A 20,299-nucleotide genomic window follows, 5' to 3' on the forward strand; every position below is an offset into this window, starting at 1 on the left:
ATTACGTAATGTTGATTTTATTTGTGAAACATGAAAGTTACGATAATCACGTTAACTAACTTTTAATAGAGATCGAGTATTTATACATCACTTTATATGTATTATATTAAAAATAAAATAAAAGACATGATACAGATATGATGCAGAACTGATGCAGAAATATTCGGCTAAAGTTTATTTATAACACCTAATCAATATCCATACTCATCGTACTTAATCCGTTTTTGTAACTAGGAAAAAAAGTCAATTAATATATTTTTATCCAATTTAATAATAAATATAAATTACTTACCGTCCAATTATATACATTGCATTAATCACAAAAGCTTCAAGATGAATAATTGGTTTCGACCCTGACACAATTCGATGTTCCTATAACAAGTATTTCAATAAATAATCATTATGATGAAAGCGAAGTTGGCATATTAATTACATACGAATTCTGCCGCTTTTTCGAGAATTTCGATTTTGACGCTTTCGTCAGCTCTTCTCACAATGGCCAGGAAAATATACTAGAAACAAAAATATATTATTTTATCTAATCATAAATAGAAACTCAAAACAATTAAGTTCACCTTAATCAAATTTGAAGGCATAATGTAAGTATTTAACAATTCATAAAGCGAATTTCGTATACTCTCTAAACTAAATAATAAAAATAAGAATTCGCAAATGTTAAATATATCTTGGTAAATATAAATAAGAAATGGAAATATAATATAACCTGTCAGGATCATAATGAAGGTTTATTTTATTAGCGATATCATTAATGGTTTCTTCCCAATCCGTAAATTTGTAACGAATATTATCTTTCAATTCACCACTAATAAATTTATATTATAAAAGAATTAATTTCAATCAAACAACAGCTGTAACAAAAATGTATAATTAAAAGACAACATACTATTCCATATATAAAGATTCGAAGGAGAGAATGGTTTTTCTTAGATCTCGATTAGATTGATCTGCAATCAATTTTGCAACTTTTGGAGATAATTTGACATTTTTCTTTTTCGCAATATTTAAAAGTATATCGATTATCTAGAGTAAAAAACGGTGCCTTGCATGAGAATTTACGTTAAAATTGACGTGTTAATAAATACATGGCGTAAAGATATATTGTATAACCTCGTCAATTGTAGGTGCAGGTATTCTGATTAGCAGACATCTGCTACGAATTGGATCAATAATTTTACTTGGAGATTTACAACACAAAATGAGCCTCACGTTCGACATATATAATTCCATGGTTCTACGAAGTGCAGCTTGAGATTCACTTGAGAGCAAATCAGCCTCATGTACAACAACGACTAAACGAAAAAAGTTTACATGATTATCAAATAATTTATTCACCAATTAATAATTCAAAAGAAAAACATATTGATATTACCCTTGAAAACGTGTTTAATAGATAAATCGACTTGTTTCGTCTGAGCGACATCTTTTAGAAATTCCTGAACAACTACTCGATCAGAAAATCCAACCTCACTAAATAATTTATTAATTATTAGATTATTTTAATAATCGAAATTTATAAATAATCTCAAATATTAATTACTTTGGAGTTATTTCAAGATGATGTTTACTTGAAACAACAGTTATGCTAAGTTTTCGAGAAGAGTTAGTAGTAAAAGTCTGTACATCAGTTTTAAGCTATTTTAAACAAAATAAATTTTAGTTAAACTTGAACTAATTAAAATATCATTAAATCAAAATACTTGATGAAAAACCTTTTGAGCACCTTCACCGTATAACTCTCTTAAGAGACAAGAAATACGCGTCTTTTTTCCTGCCCCTGGAGGACCGTATACGAGCAAGTGGGGGAAATCTTCCGAAGACGCCTAAAATAATTTTACACGTATATTATGACTACTCTTTATCACTTTAACCACTTTTATTGCATATTCTTTATCAACAATTTCTTACCAAAATTTTGAGCCTTTTTGTTAACTCTGAATTATATGTTAGCTCTTCAAGTGACTTTGGTCTATACTCATCAACCCATAAACTCATTATTAAAATTTAAAAGAAATTAAGTTCAAAGATAATTTTCGAACACTTTTAATAAAACTTAACCTCGTGATAAATTACCTAAACTTGATCTGAAGTAATTGTGGCACAGCAGGTTAACAATGCCTAAAGGCACATGATTTAAATAGTGTTTATGTTATTTTTCTAGTTAAAATAATGGTATTTTTATTTTTCTGTACTTTCATATAATTTATAGTTCTATCATAACAATAGAGATCTGTATTATTTACACATTTTAAAAGTACAATAAAGTTGACAATACAGTATATAAAATCTATTTGACATAATATATTCATCAAATAAATAAATAAATAAATATTATTATTCATTTAATACAATATTCAATAATACTCAAAAAGAAATTCTAGGTTAATGGATATTTTTTTACAGATTTAGGATTAGTCTCATTAGGTTATGCTAAACATAAAAAACCGAGTTAATTTACTATACAATTTACACTATTGATTTTCTTGCAAGCTTGCAATTAACTCTCTAAATTCTTCTTCAAGAGCTTCCCTTTTACTTCTCTCTTCGGCTAATTTAGCTTCAAAATTAGATTTAACCTTATTTATTTCTTCATTAAACCATTTCTTTAAACGTAATTCAACATCAGCAGAAGAATTGGGAATTCCACCAAATTGATTGAATCGGGATGAAATTCCTTTAACACCACCACTAATCGGTTTTGTATCAATACCCGAAGATGTAGTAGAAGATGTTGTTTCCGTGGATTCTGTAGAAGTTTCAATTGATGGTTTTTTTGCAACAGGTCGAAGATGTATTCCTCCAGCACCTAAGGTTGGTAATTTGAACGTACTCGGTTTAACAGGTTTTTCAGGTTTTTCAGGTTTAGGTGGTGTTGGAGGGGAAGCAACTGGTTGAGCTTTTTGTTCCACTTCGTCTTTGGTCTAAAACAATAAATGCATCAGTAAATCATTTTTATAAATAATATACTTTAGATAAAGTTACCTACCGATGAAACAGACTCTAATAAAATTGCGGTTTGACTTTGGCTAGCACTTTCCTTGATACTCTTGGCACTAGGAGTTTTCCTGTTTTTAATAGCGGGTCTATCCTTTTGTAAACTGGTTAGTTTAGGACCAGTTGGCAAAGGTGGAAGTTGTGACTGTGGTTTCTTTTCTTCAGGTTCTACTTCATGACCACCAGTTGTATCATCATCATCTTTTTTATCAAGATCTTCAGTGTTTACTTCATCTTTTTCTTCATTTTCTTCATTATCAGAAACTTCTGCTTCTTTATCTACTTCTTCACGTATTTCAGGTTTTTCAGCAACCTCTTCTGTTTGTTTTTCATCTTCAATTATATCATTATCTTTGTTTTCTGGTTCAGATGGTTCGGGCAAAGATGTAGAAGAATCATGTTGGTCATAAGATGTTTTTCGATTAATTTTTGGTGAAACGGGCTCAGTTGGTGAATTCTCATTCTTAGTTTTATCCGATTTAGATGATGTTGATGATGACCTCTTAACTGGAGAAACAACAGGAGGTTTAGCTGGTGAAAAAGATTTCGGTGGTTTGGCTAAAGTTGGTGATTTTTGAGATTCTGTTTTATTTTCATGTAAAGATAAAGGTCTAGATGATTGTCGAGGAGGTGCGGTTGGGCGCTCTTTTGGAGAAATTGGAGAAGTATCAGTGCTTCCAAAGTTTGTAGAAATGGATTGAATAGGTGGCAAATCTGGTGAAACTAAAGAAGGAGGTCGTCTGCTTATCACGTGTTCCTCTACATCATGACTTGAATTTCTTGGTGAAGTAGGTGAAGTTGACTCATGAGTAGATCGTCTTTTAGATGCAGTCGCATCATACGTAGATCGTCGATTGGTTGTAGGGGGTGAAGAAGTTTCATTTGTTGTACGCTTCATAGGAGGCGGAGGGGATTTAGGTAATGTTGGAGAATCTTCATTATTAACCTCATACGAACTTGAATGAATTGAAGAAGGTGGCGAATCAGCGGAAACAGATGCTGGTTCAGATGTAAAAACTTCTTGCGTAATCGTAACTGGGACTTCAGAAGATTCTTGTCGTTCTACTTCTTCGACAGTAGCATCTTCTGAAACTGATTGCCTCTTTTGTTGAACTTCAGTTTGCTTTATTTCTTTTACATATGTAGAAGGAAACATTCCAACTTTTCCTTGTTCATTTCTTCCTGTCCACCAACCTTCATCATCCTTTTCTATAATTGTCACAATTGTGCCTGGTATTAATGAAATCTCATCTAGTGATAAAAAGTAAATTAATATAATGTAAATTACATAGTGAATAATTTTTTTTAAAAAAATAAACAATATGATATATCCGTACCATCTCCCTCGGCATCATAATCATGAATTACTTCAGCTTTTGGTTCAGCTATATATTTAAAAATAAAATACCCACCATATTAGTTCAAATGATTGAGTAAATAAAGGAAAAAAAAGCAAAACCAAAAATACCCTTTTTAGGTTTTGGAGGTTTTTTCTTAGGTGGTAAATTAGGCAATGGAATGTTAGGTTGTTGATTAATTGGCTATATTCCATATTATATTTAATAATAATTTAAAAATTAGCGATTATTACTTACTATTTCTTAATAATTTGTTTAATAATTATAAGGTTTCTTGAATGACGTCATAAATAAACGCGTAGCATGATGTATGCAATCATAATTACATAAGAAAATTTTATATAATAGGCGTACTTACTGATGGTACTGAAGTTTTCTTTAATACTGGAGGTGAAGCGATTACATGCTTTTCTTCAGATACCGAAGAATTCTCTGGAGATGGATGACTACGCTTTTTTAACGTTGGGACACCTCCAGAAAACAAACTGCCAAGTCCACCAGGCTTGACGCCATACTTATTCAAATTTTTTTTCTTTACACCTACATTTATAGAATCATTAATATTTTGAAATTTAAAAACAATAATAAATTAAATTACCTTCATCATCTTCATCAATGGTCGATTGAGTTGGTACTTCAATTAATTTGACATGCTAAAATTAATCAAAGATTTAAAGTTACCAAAATTTAACATTTAAATAATCTACGCGTCTCATAAGCATTAAACTAGGTTGTCTTCGGAAGTACATACATTCGCGGGAAATATACCACTTTTTCCGTTCAAGTCACCTTTCCACCATCCCCCATTTTGTTCCAAAACGGTTATAATATCGTTTACACTAAGTGATAACTCATCCGGTTCTTTTGCTTCATAATCATATTCTACCTTAGCAAGCTTGGGCTCTTTTATTTATTCAAAGGAAAATAAAACCAACAAATTAGATACACAAAATAATGAAAATAATTGAATAATAAGCTCAATAATCATACCAGTGACCGTTTTGACTTCTGAATTTTCCTCTTCTTCGCCTACTTCTGTATTTGGTGGAGTTAAAGGTTCCTCAACAGTCTCTTCCTCCTAAGTTTATTTAACATAACTGTCAAATTTCTTCAAACTATATGAAGATAAAAAGATAAAAACATTCAATACCTTTGCAATTTCTTCAGAGTCCATTTAACTTGGCTTATTTTTTATAATCAACCAAAAAAAAAAATTTTCTGTTTACTTCAAATTTTATTAAACACAAAGAAATGTACAGGATATATAACAACGGAAGGTAAAACTCAACACGAAACACTTCACGCTTCACGGAAATAAAAGTTTTTATATCAATATCTGTTGTCCAACAATAAATGCTATATTGGGTAATCGGGTAATTATATCACATGTTTTGCGTGACAATTTTTATCAAACTTACTTAAATTTTTAAACAAGTCTTTTTATAACATCAAGTAAAAATGTGCCAAGAACCTTTTTTTTTCGCAAATGCTTTTTTCCATGGATAATGTAAAAGTGATATATATTATGTACTAACAAATTAATAAAATACAAAAAATATGGTGCGCCATAGATATCAAATTTTATGTATATATAATATTAAGTAATTTTCATTTATTTAGCCTTTCTTAGAGAAGCAATTTCTGATTGAACGATAAAACGACGCTATTATTGATAATAAATGATTAAAAATAACATTTTAAATAAATAAAATATATAATAATTAAGAAAGAATATATATTTATGAAGTACCTGTTTCTTCAGCTTTAATAATTTAAATCTGTCAAAATCAGTTAACACAGATCTCTTCTTACGATCATCTAATTTCTTGGCCCATGATGATTTATCCCATTTAGCCAAGACATCTTCTTTTTCAAGATACTTCTTTAATATTTTTGAAGTAGCACCCCTGGGAAATCCTTTGACTACAAAATCAGTAAGAGTCATACGACGGAAAGTGTAAGCATGTCGAGCCACACCAGTGGTTGGACCATCGATGAGTGCCTGTAAATTTAGTGTCAAATTTACGACAAATTGAATAATTGATTTAACAAAAATAAATTCACTAGTTCCCTTTATAAACCTAGGAACTAATCAATGAGTAAATTTAAGCGCTTAATTTGAAATCTAGAATTTAGATTAAAAATTTTTTCTTCTCTTTTTGTAAAGATAATTTCGAAAAATTGAGGAAATTGTTCCATTATATTTGACTCACCCTGTTGTGATCAATTATTTCAACGATGATGGCAAGCTTCCCAGCGTATTCACCAGAGTTAATGAGGACTAATCGACCAACTTCGACCAAACGTTGGAAGGAACCTTTCTGTTGTTCTTCCTTGCTTTTCTATATTAAATAAATACAATTCAAAAAAAAAGTATAAGTACTCACAGGCTTACAAAGTAAGCTCGCGATGCTCCCACCCATGTATAACATCATGCTATAATACGATTTTTATCACTTTCAAACTCTGACATTTTCAAATATTATATCATAACTAATTTAACTAATCATATAAAAAAAAAAAAAAAATTTCTTCTTGTATAAATTCATTAAATATATGATATAATATATGTTAACAATGTATCAATATGAATTAAGATTAATATACATCGACTTACCGTTGTCATTCTTGTTCGATAACAATTCTTCTCGGGGCGAAGTGGATTCGAAAGAGGAAGAAAATTTTTTTTTTGATAAATTCCTAATAACAAAAAAAAAGAACTGTGATTTTGATTGGATAATACAATTGATACGTTGTGTTACAAATATCCAGTGATTGATCGGTAACAAAGTCACATGATTACTTTGTAAAGAGCGGAATACCTCGGGTATTTGTGATTACGAATTATGAATCAATGATTACATAAGCATAATTGATTGATTTTTTACTAATTTGGGCACTTATTAACCTTGAGAATTTTTATATAGCTAAAATTTCGCGATTGTGGCAGAAATTAAAGGATACATTGATCAAAAATAAGAAATCGGAATCTTACTGTTACCCTATCCGCCAAAATCAGCCATTTTTTCTCAAGAAAGTTTAATTAAATTTAAACGTGGTAATATAGAAATTAAAATTTCAAAACAAACTGCGCCACAAGTGTTTATTTTAGGAAAATTTTTTAAAGCAATTTACTGTGTAATAAATAAGTATTCACTTACGCAGCATATTCATTTTAGTTATTACTATAATAAAGATATAATTGTAAAATTTACAATGTTACAAAGTTTAATTTTATTGTTTACATAATAAATATAAATAATAAACGATTGAAAATAAAATGATTTATTTATAAATTTGAATTATAAGAATCTATTGGTAAACTTTATAGTAGAAATTTTCGTGTCGCGTCAGTTTATGAAAAAAAGTAGGATTTTTTTTTTCAAATTAATAAAGCTATAATCCATTGTATTCGGTTATTAAATTTCAATGATTCCTTATTTATATGTTTGTCATTCAAAAATTTCTCATTATAATATATAAATAACTTCAAATAAAAAGAAAATTTAAAAATTCACATACTTTACTGTTTTTTCCATCATTATAACCGTGTTATAATAATTTAACAATTTTTTTTTTTAAAAAAAAAATTTCTCTTCAAATTAAATAAATTTATCTAAATGCCTTTAAAAAAAGATGGAAAATGGTTTAGCCGTGAAAATTTTACGTGAGTTATTCGAGTTATTTATTTTTATAAAGTATATATAATATCTTATGTTAAAAAAATATATATCGTTTTATCTCTAGTTTCCGAGGTAAATTTATTCAATGTGATGTCAATTCAGAAATACTCTCTAATCAAGAAGACAAATGTCCTAACTGTAAAAGATTGCGTGAAGAATGGTTTTGGTGTCGACCTTGTGAAATTATAGAATTTGAAAAAAAGAAATGGACCAGTGGAAATAAAGAAATTGATGAATTAATTAAGGAAAGTCAAATTAATGCAACAAAATTTTGGGATTTTATAGAATGGATTCCAAGCGAATCGATTGAAAAATATGACTTGATTGGTAGAGGAGGGTTCGCTACTGTATATGTAGCGACGTGGTTGGATGGTCCAAGAATTAAACCAGTTATAAATGATGACGGAACAGTCAATATTGTTCGTGCAAAACGTTGGCCTGTTGCTTTGAAAAGACTAGACAAAAATAGAAAAAATTTTCTAAAAGAGGTAAGAAAGTGTTGTACAATAACCTCATGATTAACCTCATTAAATTAAAACATGGTTCTATAAATCGATTCTTAAAAAATAGGTTAAAACACACGTAGATTTAAAGAATGATTATATTGTAAGATGTTTTGGTGTTACAAAAGATCCTGAATCAGATGATTACATGATGGTTACAGATTATGTAGAAAATGGTGATTTACGAAAATACCTAAAAAATAATTTTCGAAACTTAACTTGGAAAAAGAAAATTGAGATGTTGTTAGAAATTGCTAAAGGTCTTAAGACAATTCACGATTCAGGTTATCTACACCGTGACTTACATGCTGGAAATATTCTTCCCGATCGAATAGTTCAAATTGCTGATCTCGGTTTATCAAAACCTGCAAACTTAAATTTACCTGAAAGTCAATTATATGGTGTGATGCCATATATGGCGCCAGAAACATTAAGAAACGCAATATTCAGTAAATCTACCGATATTTATAGTTTTTCTATGCTCATGTTGGAAATGGCTAGTAATGAATTGCCATTTTCTAAAAGATCACATGGATTTTTCTTGGTTCTTGATATTTGTGGAGGATTACGTCCAATAATTCCTCCTAACGTTCCAAAAGTTTATAAAGACTTAATGGTAAAATGCTGGGATCCAACACCTTCTAATAGGCCAACTGTTGATGAATTAATAAAAAAGTTAGAAACTTTTCTAACAAATATATGTTGGCATTCCACCTCAAGGATAGCATTACAATTTGATCATGCTGAAAGATGTCGTTTAGAATCAATAAAAACTAAAATTATAATTGATTCTATTCAACTTCATCCTGAAGCTTTTTATGATAGTAGAAATCTTTCTCAATATATTATCAGATAAAGATGAGTTGAAAAATGATGCTAATTCCGCTCAAATTCGTTCTGAAAATTCAGGTAATTTAAATTCTGTTATACATTTTTAAACTTCATATACTATTGTAAATAATAAAAATTTTTTAATTAGTTATTCGGAATATTTTTACGTCTTATTGTAGTGATTATTTGGAAGGTAAAAAAATAAGAATAAAAATATTTTATTATCGCCGTTTTCAAAATAGTGTATTATATTATATTTATATTATTGTTATTCGGATACTCATATTCGTCCGGTTTATCCCGTAATCGTTCAACATTCGTCCGGTAAAATGTATCATTCAAACATACTAGCTACATCATTTTGAAAACAGCGATAAATATTTTAAATTGAACTAACATAAAAACTTTAATTTGTTGTGAAAAATAGTTGACAATTCGGCAAACACTCATTCAATAGAATTAATATTAAAGAGTAGGGAACTGAGTTCAATATCGTAAATTAGTAATTTTTCTTTTTTACAACATACAGTGTATGCCATTCGATAAGTAATCGACATAGCCAGATTGAAGTAAAACTTTTGCAACATCTAACGTATTTGTATTTATAGTTTATACCATTTAACATCTTTTATTTTCTCCTCTTCCGCCGCACTTCAAATATAACTTTTTGTCATAATTTGTAATTATTGGTAAAGACTTAGTTAAAGTCAGAAACTTGCGAAATTTTGTCTCTTTGTATAATAAATCCTTGATTGAATCATCCATCTCCGTACATCTCCATATTTAAAAATCTCTGATTCGAAACAACAGTAATACGCATTAATTCATAAGATTATTATGTTTAGTTTTACAGACAAAAAATTTACCACTTTGTAAGTTATATTTGACCTTCATTTTGAATTAAAAAATTAATAAGTCTTTCTTTAATTTATATTGTCCAGTCCAATTTGATTAATGAATATGAAATTCTCGAATTCATCCCGTATATCGGTCCTTGACAAACCCTAATTTTAGTTAATTACTCAAAAATGAATATGGGTGCGTTCGCAAACTCAATTGGATAATTTGGTTCGGATCCTCATAAAATTTAATCCGTGTTCACAGATAAGAGGATTGGAGTTTTGAGAAAAATTATTTTATGTTTGGGAAAGTAACGGATGGTCCGGTTACCGATCGACTTAATCCAATCCAATTGAATTTATGAACGTACCCTATGTGATAATAAATTATATTTTTCAATTTATTAAAATTTTCAAAAAGATAACAATGATATAAATTTAAATATTCTTATTTGGAAATATGAAATTTGTTTTTTACAATCATATAAAAACTAATGTTACATTATTACGTAATTAAGAAATTGGGGATCACCTTATCAGCTATTTTTATCAAAATAGTGTACATTAAACCTGTGATACATTATACAATCGTTTTTAATGAAATTTGATTGGTAAAAATCAAAATCTATAAAACAAAAACGCGTACTTGAAAAGAAAAGATTCAATATAAACTTGGTATATTAGACAAATGAAATATTACCCACTTAAAATATTAATTATTTAAACAATGATAAAATAGAAAAAAAATTATCTTTACAATTTAGAATTCATTATTATAGGTTTTATTCCCTCACATTTATGAGAATGTCCCTAAATTAATTGATTTATTATTATAATTGGTATAATTATATGATTACTATATCAAGACTTTGATAAATAAAGAATATTCTAGAAAATTGATATAAATTACTTAAAACGCGAAAAGCAATTTTTTTTATTTTCGTTCGTTCCGATAACCGCCTAACCCTATCATTAAAATGCGGTTTAATAAATTTACAAATCAGATTAGTTCTTATTCTCACACTCACGTTATCATCACAAGTTCCCAAATATCAGCTAAATTTGGTTAGCATATTGAATAGGGTATGCTACAAAGCAAAGACTACTAGTGAACTTCCATTTGAAGCTAGTGCTATTAAAGATCTTGAATATATTAGAAGGTATCATCAATATTTAAATTTTGATATTAATTTATATTATTGATACTGATTTAAATTGATTTTACAGAGCATCTACGAGTAAATCTAAAGTATATATAAAACCCATTATTGACAATTTATGTGAATCTTCCGACAGTTCAACTGACGATGAGGAAATTGAATCACCTGATGGCTCACTTCAGAACCTCATGAAGGATTTCCAACGCAAATTACAAGACCAATATATTAATAGTAACACTACTATTCATATAACTGTAAACGAAAATTATATTGTTAAATCATTATTTCAATGGGTTAAGGATGCAAGTGATGATGATTTATTGCGTCGTCCATCAATCGTATTGGTTTTAGAAGAGTAAATAATTTAATATTAATAATTTGTTTTTTGTTTTTATTTTAAACTTATTTTTCTTTATTACAAATTTTAGTGTAACAGATACTGGAGGCGTTTTCCGTCAAATAATATCAACTTTCTGGAACAAAGTCCTTGAATGTGATTTGTACTTTACAAATGGGATAATCGATAACACAACAGAATCTCATATTCTAGGCAAAATGTTATTTTGGACCATCTTACACTGTGGTCTATGGCCACAGTGGCTTCACAAATTGCATATACAATATTTTATTGATGAAAAAATAGACGTGGTGAACGTTCTAAAAACAACTAATCATAATGTTTATCGCTTATATCGTCAAATAAAACACAATATTGACGCTAAAAAATCATTAAATGTATATTTAAGCAATAGAGAAATTGATGTAAGTATAATTTAAATTTAGTATAATTTTTTTAAATAAAAAAAAATTAAATTATAAATTAATTTTTAATACTTAGGGTGAATTTAGTTCTTTAAGTAAAGAAGAACAAGCTGCTTTTATAGCAGAATATGAAATTATCACCATAAGAAAAAAAGCTCTTGAGGAATTAAAACTTGGATTCGATAGATTTAACATTATTAATGTAAGTTTGACATACTATAAAATACTCAGATTAATATTTATATTACTTAATTGAAACTTTCATTTTTTAGGAGTTAAAAAACAACTGCAATTATCATAATTTAGTTCGGGAGCTTTACTACAAATTTACATACGAAATTATAATGAATCAATTTGATTGCGACCATGTGGAACTTCAGGCACTCCATAAACCTGAATATCTTCAACTATTTAACAAGTTTAAAGAGATGTTAAAGTCTATGAGTGAAACGGAATTAAAAATTGTAATGAAATTTATCACAGGAGCAGAAATAATTCCAGCAATTCCCAAAATTAAGGTATTGCAAATACTTTCATTAATTTTATCATTAAATTAAAATATATTTAATATTAAATTTCAATTAGATCTCATGGATTAACCTTAAACCAGAAGAAACTTCTCTCTGGGTAAATCGATTACCACGTGCCTCTACATGCGGAAATATGTTAACCTTATGTGAAAATTACGAAATGTCCAATGAAGGATTTAATTTCTTTAAAAATGATCTATATGTTGGATTTATGAATTACGAAGCTTTCTCAGAGTCCGTATATTCAAGAACTTACAATATTAATTATTCTTTACAAGATGAAATTAGGAATGCAATGGAAATCTCACCAAGTTCACCAAGTTCTTCTACCGTTGTGACCCCAATTCGATTATCAACAGCTCAATTTAATTCAACATCTACGGTTAGATCTTCTGGTAATTCACTTGATAATGCTATTTTTATTGATGATGCAAACAACAATTCTTTAGAATTAAATGCAGATTCTCATCAGGTAACATTTTAACTAAATTATTATAAAAAAATTATTTAAATAAGATTTAATAATGAATTCTTAAACATAGAACTCTTAAACTTTTAGACCGCTAGTTTGAATACAGAAAGTCAAAGAGAATACCGATGGGTAAATGTTAACCCTTTAGAACGAAGAACAAGGAGGAGGAACAATGATTCCGAAGTTGAGGGCAAAACAACAAATAATTAGGGCTATCTCTATTAAAGTTTAAATATATTTTATCAAAATTGTAGCAATCAAATTTTGAATATATTGATGATAAATGAAATTTATTTTGTACGTAATGAAAATATTCAAGTATCTTTTATTATTAATCTTTTCTCTCCCCTTGGTCAAACGATGAAGAATCGGTATATTAATTAAGAACCGGTTAAGAATTAGTTTCTGAGTGAAATTCACAATAATTAGTTATTGCTCAGTAAAATCATCGATGGTCCATATGGTTAGAAAATGATCTACATTCTAATAGAACATGCATAATATCGAACAATGGGCTGTGCGACACAAATTCCTCCTAAATCTGCATAGTTCATAAGTTTGAAGTAAAGTAAAAAGCTTTTACACATTAACTGTTAACACCAGAAATCTAGAATTAAATAAATGGTTTGTTGGTTTTTCTTTTTTATTTTTTATAGATTCTTACTTCTCCGAAGGGAACTTTTGCGCCATTACCTATATGAAATGTCCTTTGGATGCAGGTAGATCTTTTTTTCAGTGAAAATTTCGGGAATTGACTTCAAGAAACGCATTAATATTCCTTTTATTTTATTTTTTGTAGGTTCCATATTCATTGGACGTGGGTAGGTTATTTTTTAATGGAATTTCCAGAATTGACAAAAGAAATGTGTCGACGTTTAACATTTATTTTAGATATGGGTATATTATTTTTTTTTTAGGTTTTAAAACGGACTTTAAAATACACATTAACGGATCTTTTCTTTAATTTTTATAGGTTTTAGGCTTCGATTCTTTGGAGATAAGTGTGTAAGCATTGATACTTCAAACCTTTTGCTTTTCTTGCTTCTTTTAGGAAACATTTTACTCATATTTCCTTTTTTCTTTCTGGACTTCATTTCTTGGTTAATGGGTTTTACTGCAAAGCAGGACACTCAAACGAATAACTGGTGACCTGATACCAACCAAGGACAGAAATAAAAAAAAAATAACTAAAAAGGTTTTAGTGTTAAGTTTCAAATATTTTTTCTTTTCTTCTTTTAGGAAGCATATTATAAACATTTTCTTTTTTATCTTTGTAGGATCCGGGCGAAATTCCTGGATGGTGCTATAACAAGAAGTACTGTAAGTCGGTTTTGATACTTTGAAACTTTACTATTCTTTTCTTAAGAATTATCCATTAGGGATGACTTTGAGTACGAGTACTAATTATTTAAGGTATGGTAGTATAAGGGTTAGAATTTTAGGAAATTAACTTTTAGCTAATGTTTCCTTTCAATTTATTTAGAAACAACCAAATTCTCTAGGGTATATTGATGTGGAAACTTTGACATATACTTATATTTGTTGTTAATGGTTTGGAACATTGTTCCAGTCGGTTCGATTCCAACAAACAACTATACAAAATTCTAATATTTCATAATAATAATAAAGTACAATGCATATAGTAAGTATAAAATCAAGATATCATTGTGATATTTTTCGTTAAAAAAAAATTTCCTGTGTAGGATCATTATACAGCTCCTCCTATCTATCTTACCAAATACTCCGATATCAATATTTTTTATTTTTACCAAGTTGAAATTTTTCTGTTGTTGTGTTCTCTCTATCTCTTACAGGAATTTTTCACATACCGGTACATTCTATTTTCCTCCTTTCACTTTCTGTCACACCTAACACGTTTCCTACCACCAACACACTCTTTTTTGCTATTTTTTGCTATTGCTTACATTACAGTTGTTCGCCCTAAGGTTCTTAATTATCATCACATTATTTTTTCTAAATCTGATTTAAAAGCTGCTATTGAATCCAAAAAAAAAGAAGCTGAAACCTAAAAAAGAAATATGAAAGTTAATAATAAATAATGATACGAAAAGAAATAAGAAAATAAATACACACCCGGTCATCAAAAAAGTATGATGATTATCAGGTAAAACCAATTATTTAAATAAAGAGGGGGACGAAAGAGAGGGAAAAAAAAGAAAGGAAGAACGGAAAAGAGCAATTACAAAAGAGAGCGAAGTAAAAAAGTTTTTATCTTCTTTCTAATCTTCAATTTTTCACGTTAGATCTTGCATTTGATAATGTTTCCTAAATAATCAACTTCCATCAAGTATGATGCTCCTAACGACAAAGATCAATGCACACCTGAGCTTGATTCTTGATTTCAACAGACTCCTCCAACCTGAATTTTGGATGTGCTTAATTTTCTCCTACCAGTCAAACATTTAAAATCTCTTTATTACATTTACATTCTACAACTAATAGATAATTGTGATGCTCCTAACGACAAAGATCAATGTCCACCTGATTTTGATTTCAAAAACTTTCCCCAACCACGAATTTAATTTCTCCTCCCAGTCAAACATTTAAAATTTGTCCTCTTTATCACATTTATGTTCATCTAGCATTCACAACGTCAATTAATTTTACGTAAATATATGCTTTCACCCCTTTAATTTCTGAAACAAGCATACTTAGATTTCTCCATGGCCATATACTGGTGATATTTGACCTCCTATTTTTTTTACTCTATTTCTTCCTGTTCCTCTCACTATTCCTCCTGTTTTTCTGGATTAGGTTCATGAATATAATTATAGTCTTAAATTCATACATTTCCCCTTTCCTTCTGACAATTATTAACTGTTTTCTTCTTTCCCTCCTTAGAGATACGACTGGTATATATATATAGCATCTTCTACGATACCTATTCACCTTTTTATTATTCATCCCATTTTTCCAGTTCTATGTTCTTTACTTTTCTTGCTATATTTATTTCTTAGCTTTCCTGGTTGCTTTTAATGCAATAACTAGGTGAGAAAAAAGTCGAATGTAATTTAATAATTGCATCCAATCACGTGTTTCTGACAATGAAAATTGGATTATCAAAATGGTGACTATTTTTTAAATCAGGATTGACATTTTTTTAAACGTCAATACATCTACTCGCATATATTTTAGACGCGTTCTTTATTTAGTTTAGTAAAAAATTATATGGGTTAATTGGCTTTTTTTTTTTATTAAGATCTTTAATTTTCCATAAACCCATAAATACAGTATGGCATTAAATTTTCCTACTGTTGAGGAACAACAATTTGAAGACTTTTCTACTACAATAATACAAAATTCAATGAACTTTCTTGGTAGCGGTGATATTAATGCGTTAGAATTGTGTGTGGAAAGATTGAATCTCTTGTCAGCAATGTACTCATATTTATTAAACGTAAGAGAACGACCATACTATATCACTCAAATAAATACAATTTTACTGCTTAAAGACCAGTTGGAAACTCAGATTGAAAATTTGCAAAACGAAAGTTCAAACATTAATAGCAGGTTGGTTTCTTTTAAACCAACAGGCAGAAGATATAAAGTAATCATTTTGGAATGTACATTACGCTTATTAAGACAGGAAGGTTTTGAATGGACCCAGATTGCTGAAATTTTTGGGGTTTCAACAAAAACTATATATCGACGCTAAAAAGAATATAACATACCAGATGACTTAGCATCTTATACAGAAATAACCAACGAACAACTTGATGATCTTATTAGAGATTTGAGGGCTGAGCATCCCTTCTTTGGACAAGTTCTTTTAATGGGATCATTACGCTCATTAGGAATAAGAATTCCGCATCAACGGTTGCGTGAATCACTGCAACGAATTGATACTTTTAGTGTTCTCAACCGTTGGTCCAGCATTATCCCGAGGAGAGTATATAACGTAGCTGGCCCCAATTGCCTCTGGCATATTGATGGCAATCACAAACTGATACGATGGAAGTTTGTGATCCATGGTGGGATAGATGGGTATTCACGATTAATTACTTATCTAAGATGCTCAGGAAACAATAAGGCTGAAACTGTATTACACGCTTTTACAGAAGCATGCAATACTTATGAAACTCCTAGTCGTGTTCGAGCAGATAGAGGAGGAGAAAACATTCGAGTTCAACGTTATATGGAGTCATTTAGAGGAAATGGCCGAGGTAGTTTTATAGCTGGTTCATCCGTACATAACCAATGCATCGAAAGGCTGTGGGTTGATCTTAAGCGCATATTAAAGATTTACATTATTGCTTTTAATTATTTAGAGGAAAATTGCGGTTTAGATATTGACAATACTGTATATATGTTCTGTTTACATTATGTATATATTCCAAGAATTAATAATACTTTAAAATTATTCGCGGATGCATGGAATTTGCATTCAATCCGGACAGAACATAATTTGAATCTGACACAACTTTTTACTCGAGGAATGTTACAATATGGAATAAGAGGGATTGAAAATAATTTAGTAAGTAATTTAGAAGAATACGGCATATATTGGGATGGTCCTATATATACTTTTCGTCAAAATGACAAAATACTAATTAAATTTATTTTGACAGACATAATGTATTTTGACAGACGTAATTAATTCATAGTAATTTTATAATAAATAGTGAATTGGTCCGTTCGCCGAAATACGACGTAATTAATTAGCGGAGAAGTATAGTCCTATACCAACTATTGAATCTGACACAGTTACGGTTAACGAACCAACAAATATTTTAAATGCCAATCAATCTTTAAATTTAGCTTCTAGAATTGACCCTTTACAAACAGATGAATGTTATGGAATTAATGTTTATTTGGAATGTGTATGTACCGTTGCTGATATATTACAAAATTCTTAATTACAGTAGAAAAAAATAAATCTTATGATTAACATTTAAAACTGTATAAATGATTTATTATATTGTTTTAAAGTTCACTATGTATTATCGTGTACTGTTTTTTGTTTGTATAAATTGGCCTGCAAACTTTTTAATTAAATTACTGCATCTACAATGCAATTTTGACATAATGATTATGCAATTCATTCTAACCATAAATATTCTAACTGGCAATTTAATTTTTGTGAAAAATCAGTAATGACAATTTATATTGATTCTAGATAAAATCACATATTACTAATTTTAAAATTTTCTTATTCTACATATTTTATTTTAAAGATCTATTAATTAAGTTTTAATAGAATTTATATTCTAATAAAAGGAATCAATAATAATAAGTAATTTATTTGGATTAACTTAAAATATTTACTAAAATTTATAATCTAATACTATTAGATTAGATTACAATTTTAATTAATTTAATTAATCCATTAACACAAATTATTCTTTATTATTTTTTTTATTTTTTTTAAAAGTGCTATAATATAAATTTTTATATATTGCAATTAATAAGATCAGAATTTTCTTAAAAATAATTAAAGTAAACTAGCATCTTTAATAATACTATCTAATATTTAAAAAACACTGCAATCACGTGGGCGTTATGTTTAGACTACCCACATAAATAACTATTTACAAATTATGTAACCGCAGTGCATGACCACATGATGCAATAACAATAAAAATATGTTACGGGCAGCTACGCGTAACTTTTACTTTTTTATTTCCTTTCCTTTCTTTAACAACGAAAAAAGAGAAGCAAAAAAAAAAAAAAGAACCCACCGCGCGTACCTAAATGGAAAGAAAGTAGAGGTTAAAACGAACGAAAAACAAAACAAAACAAACAAAAAATGAAAACAAGTCGCACCTTAGAGCCGAAGAGCCGGACTTAAAATGGAGAGAGTAAAGGTAAAAACGAGCGAAAAGCGAAACAAAACAAATAACACAAACAAAACGAAACAAAAAACGCACCTTAGGCCTTAGGGTTGAAGAGCTGAAAGAACTGGGACCTAAATGAAGAGGGTAGAGGTTATAACGAACGAAAAACGAAATGAAACAAAACAAAGCGGAACAAGCGAAAACAAAGAAAAACTTACCTGGAATCTCGCGTTAAAAAGAGGACTGACCAAAAAGAGGACTGACCTAAAGAAAAAAAAAAGAAAAGGTTAGCAACCTCTAACTAAAGGGAAAATGAAAGAAAGAGAGCTCTACCTACCCGGATTCCGATGCTGAAAAGAGGACTGACCTAAAGAAAAAAAAATGAAGGAGTTAGCAACCTCTAACTAAAGGAAAGCGAAAGAAAGAGTGCTCTACCTACCCGGATTCCGATGCTGAAAAAAGGACCGACCTAAAGAAAAAAAAAGAGAGAGGTTAGAAACTTCTAACGAAAGAGAAATTGAAAGAAAGAAAAAATACGAACCTGATAGAAGAATACCGAATACTGACCTACAAAAAAAGAAAAAGAATCCTGAAGGCGTCGTCCTACAAGAAAGAGAATCCCGAAGTGTCGTCCTACAAGAAAGAGAATCCCGAAGCGTCATCCTACAAGAAAGAATTCCGAAGCATCGTCTTACAAGAAAGAGAATACCGAACTGACCTACAAAAAAGAAAAGAACTCTATAGCCATGGTACGTATTTTTTTCCTGACCTAAGATCAGCGAAATTTTAGGTTATGAATTTTTTACTGACCCAGTTATTGCACGACGTCGTCGTTAGTCCGAAATGAAAGGTATAGACGATGAACATCGAACATGCAACTCTCGAAGACCCATAAGCTTTGACGTTTATTTCAACCTCAGTTTCTTGTGATGGTTGAGATTGAGGTTGAGAATTTCCTTGATCATCCAAAATATCCAAATTCATTTGATTATTCGAAACTGAAGTACTTGGTGATGATAACAAGGATATGAACGACCTACAAAAAAAAGAAAGAATCTCGGAGCGAAAAAAGCACCGAACTGAACCTACGAACTGATCTACAAAAAAAGAAAAAGAAGAAGAGAATCCCGGGGCGTCGTCCTATAAAAAAGAGAATACCGAACTGACCTATAAAAAAAAAGAATCCCGTAGTGTCGTCCTGCAAGAAAGTACCGACCTACCAAAAAAAGAAAAAGGATCCAACGCCCTACAAAAAAAGGGGATCCTGACTGATAAAAAGAAAAAAAAATAAAATGGCTTTGAAGTAAGTATTCGCGTTATTTTTTATTTCTTTTTTTTTTTTGATTTAGGAACG

General features: G+C 29.5%; 5 protein-coding genes across 6 annotated transcripts, besides 2 other annotated features; 1 reads left to right on the forward strand and 4 right to left on the reverse strand.

Moving 5' to 3' along the window:
* Positions 1-136: 136 nt before the first annotated feature.
* OCT59_019526 (uncharacterized protein) lies at positions 137-2,013 on the reverse strand (the record flags this gene model as incomplete). The annotated part of the gene is made up of 11 exons (XM_025309150.2): positions 137-230; positions 293-372; positions 438-512; positions 576-645; positions 725-823; positions 905-1,041; positions 1,129-1,310; positions 1,391-1,488; positions 1,559-1,653; positions 1,731-1,841; positions 1,927-2,013. The coding sequence occupies 11 exons, from the start codon at positions 2,011-2,013 to the stop codon at positions 188-190; spliced, it is 1,077 nt and encodes a 358-aa protein (XP_025182677.2). The 3' UTR covers positions 137-187.
* Positions 2,014-2,175: 162 nt separating this feature from the next.
* Positions 2,176-5,665, reverse strand: OCT59_019527 (uncharacterized protein). The gene is made up of 9 exons (XM_066143589.1): positions 5,521-5,665; positions 5,361-5,448; positions 5,122-5,273; positions 4,969-5,023; positions 4,729-4,910; positions 4,481-4,553; positions 4,350-4,397; positions 3,005-4,263; positions 2,176-2,939 (listed from the first exon to the last, which is right to left on the reverse strand). The coding sequence occupies exons 1-9, from the start codon at positions 5,542-5,544 to the stop codon at positions 2,490-2,492; spliced, it is 2,331 nt and encodes a 776-aa protein (XP_066005324.1). The 5' UTR covers positions 5,545-5,665; the 3' UTR covers positions 2,176-2,489.
* Positions 5,592-7,103, reverse strand: OCT59_019528 (uncharacterized protein). 2 transcript variants are annotated; one of them, XM_066143591.1, is made up of 4 exons: positions 6,988-7,103; positions 6,584-6,712; positions 6,121-6,372; positions 5,592-6,011 (listed from the first exon to the last, which is right to left on the reverse strand). In XM_066143591.1, exons 1-4 carry the CDS (start codon positions 6,994-6,996, stop codon positions 5,997-5,999), a joined length of 405 nt encoding a protein of 134 aa, XP_066005326.1. In that variant the 5' UTR covers positions 6,997-7,103; the 3' UTR covers positions 5,592-5,996. The 2 variants fall into 2 exon arrangements, with proteins under 2 accessions (XP_066005326.1, XP_066005325.1); XM_066143590.1 differs by having other exon boundaries at positions 5,592-6,033.
* An 887-nt stretch (positions 7,104-7,990) lies between these two features.
* On the forward strand, positions 7,991-9,412 carry OCT59_019529 (uncharacterized protein; the record flags this gene model as incomplete). The annotated part of the gene is made up of 3 exons (XM_066143592.1): positions 7,991-8,037; positions 8,118-8,541; positions 8,624-9,412. The coding sequence occupies 3 exons, from the start codon at positions 7,991-7,993 to the stop codon at positions 9,410-9,412; spliced, it is 1,260 nt and encodes a 419-aa protein (XP_066005327.1).
* Positions 9,413-10,720: 1,308 nt separating this feature from the next.
* Positions 10,721-10,735: a sequence feature (Short protein (OCT59_019530, UZO27332.1) was converted to a misc_feature.).
* Positions 10,736-14,633: 3,898 nt separating this feature from the next.
* Positions 14,634-14,699: a sequence feature (Short protein (OCT59_019530, UZO27332.1) was converted to a misc_feature.).
* A 4,347-nt stretch (positions 14,700-19,046) lies between these two features.
* OCT59_019531 (uncharacterized protein) lies at positions 19,047-19,929 on the reverse strand (the record flags this gene model as incomplete). Its single annotated transcript, XM_066143593.1, has 6 exons — positions 19,047-19,076; positions 19,164-19,209; positions 19,283-19,312; positions 19,385-19,414; positions 19,487-19,512; positions 19,861-19,929. The coding sequence occupies 6 exons, from the start codon at positions 19,927-19,929 to the stop codon at positions 19,047-19,049; spliced, it is 231 nt and encodes a 76-aa protein (XP_066005328.1).
* Between the last annotated feature and the right edge of the window lie 370 nt (positions 19,930-20,299).

The sequence above is a fragment of the Rhizophagus irregularis genome, chromosome 29 (assembly GCF_026210795.1).
Source record: "Rhizophagus irregularis chromosome 29, complete sequence".
NCBI lineage: Eukaryota > Fungi > Glomeromycota > Glomeromycetes > Glomerales > Glomeraceae > Rhizophagus > Rhizophagus irregularis.